At 41.8% G+C, this 5,289-nt stretch overlaps 1 protein-coding gene across 1 annotated transcript; it reads right to left on the bottom strand.

The window, feature by feature from the left end:
- Positions 1–1,980: 1,980 nt before the first annotated feature.
- On the bottom strand, positions 1,981–5,089 carry LOC119297643. Its single transcript, XM_037575355.1, has 7 exons — positions 4,766–5,089; positions 3,834–3,906; positions 3,670–3,743; positions 3,500–3,569; positions 3,053–3,216; positions 2,906–2,978; positions 1,981–2,400 (listed from the first exon to the last, which is right to left on the bottom strand). Exons 1-7 carry the CDS (start codon positions 5,018–5,020, stop codon positions 2,000–2,002), a joined length of 1,110 nt encoding a protein of 369 aa, XP_037431252.1. The 5' UTR covers positions 5,021–5,089; the 3' UTR covers positions 1,981–1,999.
- Positions 5,090–5,289: the final 200 nt, after the last annotated feature.

The raw sequence follows: 5,289 nt of genomic DNA, 5'->3' as shown, positions 1-5,289 counted from the left end.
ATGTACTTCAGCCGGCCCACGTAGGGGTAACAAGCGGTGTAGAAAGAACTGCAAAATAAATCGCATTATCCCGGATTCGAACTCGATCCATCTATAATGGATGCACGTACATAACCACTCCAGCTGGCCAGCGCTACTGTCAAGTAGGCAACGCGAAACACTTTAGAACAAACTGCATCGGATGATCCGAATATTTCCCTTTTTTTCAAACATTTCACGAAAAATCTGAATACTTTCAAAAAAAGATTCCAAACAATTTTTTAAAGAACATAAACAAGTTTTGAAAAAAAGGCTAAATTTTGGATTTGTAACCAAATTTCAAAATGGGAAGAATGTATGAATTCATACACAAATTTTAAGAAACGGGATTTTTTTTTCAATTCCAATTCCTTTTTAAAAACACGAACAAGTTTTTTTAAAATCGTACTAATATGTGAATTGGTGAACAAATTTAAAATTGGGATTTATGCTGAATTTTGAAACAAATTTTGATAAGGAGTTTTTTTTAAAAACATGAACATTTTGGACAAAAGCAAACATTTTTAAAAATCTGTGAAAAATTTGAAACTCTAAACAAAATATGAAAAAGCAAACATTTTCGGAATTTGTGAACGAAATTTGAAAACAGGAACAGCTCTTTAAATTACGTGTGTTTATTGAAAAAAGCGCACATTTTCTAAAATCCCAAACATTTTTTGAATTTGCAAACAAAATTTGAAAACAAGATTTATTTGAACTTATGAGCTTTTTTAGAGGCAAATATTTTTTAAACATCACAGACATTTTTTGAATTTTGACCAAAATTTTAAAAACAGGAACATTTTTTGTAATTTTAAACAATTTTAAAATTCTGAAAAACAAAAATAGATACAAAAAATGAGAAGAAAAAGGAATTAAAAATGAAAAAGAAATAAACAGGAGAAAGGGAAAAAAGATAACAAAAAAGAGTGAGATAACTAAAAACAAGAAAAACAAAAAAAATCGGAAACCGAACACAACCATAAAAGAAGGGAGACACTATCGATCAACCGGCGGATGTTTGTGGGGGCATCGACCTTCTCCGTAGCCGTCAAATTTTATTTGGATTGAAAGACTCATAAGCAATCTTTATCCTAGTACAGTTATTGCAACTTGCCTCTTGTTTCCGTTCACTTGACCGAAACAAATGGTGTTGCAGACCAAGCACTCGCGACCAACAGCCAAGGTCGCGAGCTAAGCCAAGCGCCCCTGCTTATAGGTCCTCATCGCCGAGCGCCGCCGCCTGTAGGTCGTCGTCGCTGAGCGTCGCAGCTTGTAGGCGCCGCCGCCTGTAGGTCGTCGTCACCGAGCACCGCCGCCGCCTGTAGGTCGTCGTCACCGAGCACCGCCGCCTGTAGGTTGTCATCACCGAGCGCCGCCACGTGTAGGTCGTCGTCGTGAGCGCATCCATGCCGGATCTCCACCCCCAAACGCCTAGCGGCGACCGAATCGATGGATCCAGCATGATCCGCCACGCCGGCGTGGAGCGCCATCAACCTCATCGCCGTTCTGGCACCACTAGCGCTAGCAGTAGCCGCATCACCACGCCATACATCTACTCCAAGTTTCTGCAACAACAACGTTGTTGCAGAACTGTGTTAGTGCGCGATGCGCCTGGAAACGTTGTTGCATTTTTTGCAACAAGTGTCTTATTATCGAAAATTAGACGCGGCGTGAGATGTGTTTGCAACTTTTGCAACAAGAGTCTTCTTGCAAAAAAAAGAGAAGAAGAGGTTTTGCAACAGGGGACTTGTTGCAAGAAATTAAAGAACATGAGGTTTCGCAACCAAGTTCTTGTTGCAGGAAATTAGAGAAGAGGTTTCGCAGTAAGAGTATTGTTGCAGAAAATTAGAGAAGGGGAACTGAAGGCTCGCGTCACATAATCAAACAACTCGCGAGGCGGCGGATCATTTTAAAAGATCTGTCGGCCGATGCGTAGCATGCCCCAAGAACATAGATAAATAATAGAAAAGGTGTATATTTAAATCGATAATTTGTGTTCACTCATGTCGCAAAATTGTGCACAACCAGAGGAAATCCACAACAAATTGCCCTGATAAAAATCCACAACACGAAATGACCTTAGTAAGAATCCACAACTCAAACAACTAAAGTAACACGAGCTCTCAGAGGTAAAATAGCTTAGACAATGTGCAATGACTACCGGTGGTTCCAGACGTCTGCTAGTTCCCAACTTTGACAATTTAACTAGGAAGATTGCGTCATCTTCCTGTTCTTCTTCTTCCGCTGCCTTCTTGTGAAGCTCTGTTATCAGATTGGCAGCTGCAGAGCACCTCGCCCCATCTGGGGTCTGATGAGCACCACCAGTGATGCTCATGTCATAACCAGGGCATGTAAAATGTACATTGGCATGGAACATTCCTGAAACGATATGAAAAGGACTGGTTAATAAGTGCTTGAAACAACGTGTGAGAAGATGGTAGGCAATCAAACAATAGTTATTTTGTTATTGCTAGCTTGGAACATATTCAGTTCTCGACAACTAGTTACAATACAATGGATATATCTGATCTCTCATGGAGCCTACAAGGGTACAGACAAACATTTGGCACTCATCGATAGAACCATGGCGTAATAAAGCTAACAATACAACATAGCACAAACAAGTGATTGTCTATTGACATGACCACTTGAAAACTATTTTTCTTAGGCATGATTAGTGTAGTACACCATGTATGTTGTCATTTCAATTCATGAAGCTAACCGAGAACTATAGGGATTGAATTCAATAGATGCTACATTGAAAATAAGTGTCATAAGACCCATTTGTATGAAACTCTTAGTTATTGTTTCTCTATGGTTGAAGAACCCGATGCTTGTCCATGTAGAAAATTAAACAGATAAAAGTAAATATATCTATACATACCATCTTCTGGTGAAGGTAATACTGTGTATCTTGGGGGTATACACTTCATGTCATAACAGATCTCGTTGAGCTCCTGCATTGATAAGTGTCAACGATACATGTGGAATTTAACATCCTTATGCAGCATTTCAGCTCGAGGTTTCTTACCTGGCACTTGTTGTGGAGGAGTGCCTCCTTCAATGTCGTCCTCTTATTTCTCCTTGTTTTATCACCATCTCCACAACAAGGTGGATTGGCAACTTCCATCATATTTGAGCCGGTTTTCTTATACTTTTTCATTATTGCCAACACTTTAGCTGTCATTTTCCCTTCTGCGCAATTTTTAAACATGATGGGTAATGAAAATTTAGAATAAATATCGAAATAAATTCTTTCCAAAAAAATTCACACTTCCGACAGACGAATGTATGTCAGAAAGTGTGGCGGACAACTTGTCCACAATGAAAAAGTGTGGTACACCACTATTTAACACAAAACTTTGGGAAAGGTATGCCTCCCAACAAAACACACCCACAATGTTTGCCACAAAACTATAAAAATCCTACATGTGAGTATCACTTCGACTATGTTTAGATGTGAAGAATGGTAGAATACCAGTCAAGATATTCTGAATGTCCATATCACATTCAGCACTTCGATCTTGAAGTACGTGTTCCTCATGAAGCTGAAACGAAAAAGGAATGAGTTCACATTAGATTCTCAAATAGAACAAAACACAAGAAAAATAAGCATAATTTTTTCCTGAAAGAGAAGAGAAGACATACAATATTATTCCGTATTTTCATAATTGGTCGCAGTAAATCGTTCATCTGATCATTGTTGTTCTCAGTGACGTCGCCTTCAAAGAAAATTTGAAATTACATAAGTTAATAACTTTGAGGATCAAATAACCAATAGTAGGAAAGACAAGATGTGTTTAGATCCCAACCCGACTTCTTAGGCACTTCCATGATTTTTCTTTCCAAACTAGCATCCTTCGGTACAACATCAATAGGTGTTGCCTGATACAACAATCAATTATTCAAGTTGAATCAGAGTAAATGAATCATATAAATAACTTGGCCCATCACCTACTGGTCATACGGAACTATTAGCCAAGACTTTTCAAAACAAGTTATAGTGGCTATTTGGTCACCAAGAAATGTTGTGATCTCCATACCATAGTTCATAGGTTGATGAAACAAACGGATAACTCTTAACAACTAAAGAACAGAATAGTTGAACATTTCGGTTGTACATTCTTATGGTTGCATCATTTAAGAAATGGTTTGAGCGAGTTGGGTTCTCACAGTTTTGTAAGTATATGAATAAGTATAGTTTTTCTTTGCGTGGAATGGACACGTACAGTATGAGAGAGCAAAACAAAAAGTACTGCATGCTGTAGTTGAAAAGACGAGCACACAAACTAAGGAAGGGGTTTGCCTCTTGTTGTGGTTGTCTACCGTATCCCTAGACTCGGCTGTTGTACCGACGCCGAGACGTACGTCGATGTGCGCCCATGCGACTCATCGCCTCGGGGCCATCCTCCAACGTGATGCGCCTTCTCCACCGCCGAACGGGAGGCAAGACCAGGCCGCCACCACCATCTTCATCGCTTAGCTAACATTTTATTTATTTTTCTTTTGAGGCGAGACCAAGCGCGGTGCACAGAGAGACAAGGCAAGAGCGCATGTTCTGGGTTGGTCCTCCAACGTGCGCATCGAGGCTCACTACTACACAATTAAGGCAACCCACCATCTTTAACCCCCTAAACTAATACATCTTGTTTCCAAAGAAGAAGAAACTATCAAATCTGGCACGCATCCCCTAATTAACCTTCTGTTTAGAGAAATTTTAAGTTGGTACCAAATTGATAAGCACCTTTGGCATGGTGTTCGGACGCCAGATGGACTGCACCGCCTCCGGCGAGGCAACGGCGACGCGCCTCGCGCCGGATCCATGCGCCACTTCGGCGAACGCAATGGATTCCAACTGGATGGAGTCCGCGCGCTGTCCGGCGTACTCCTCTCGTGAGCGGCGGAGCCCAACACGGACGGCCATCTCCTCGGTGTCGCGTGGGACGAGCTCTCGGCAGTCAACATGGGAGGTGTAAGACTCGGATCCGTTGCCTGCCATGTCAGAGAAGGGCAGAGATCGTCAGAAGTAAGCTTTTGGGCGGAGGGAAGTGGAGGGGAGGGGAGGGGAGTGGAGTGCGGCTAGGGTTTCATCCGGAGTGCGGATGGGGATGAATATATGTGGGATTGGGTGGGCCACAGTGGGCTAGATCATACGCGGCGGGCGAGTCCTGACGCAGCGGGTGGGCCATAGTGGACGTATTTGGGCCGAATACAAGGGGTCCGGTTGGGTGACAATTTTGCATCCGGACAGTGACTAGGCAGGCCCTC

This window comes from Triticum dicoccoides, chromosome 5A (assembly GCF_002162155.2).
Source record: "Triticum dicoccoides isolate Atlit2015 ecotype Zavitan chromosome 5A, WEW_v2.0, whole genome shotgun sequence".
In the NCBI taxonomy this organism is placed as follows: Eukaryota; Viridiplantae; Streptophyta; class Magnoliopsida; order Poales; family Poaceae; genus Triticum; species Triticum dicoccoides.
Note: the sequence above shows the minus strand (reverse complement) of the source record. Positions and strands in the feature narration are given on the sequence as shown.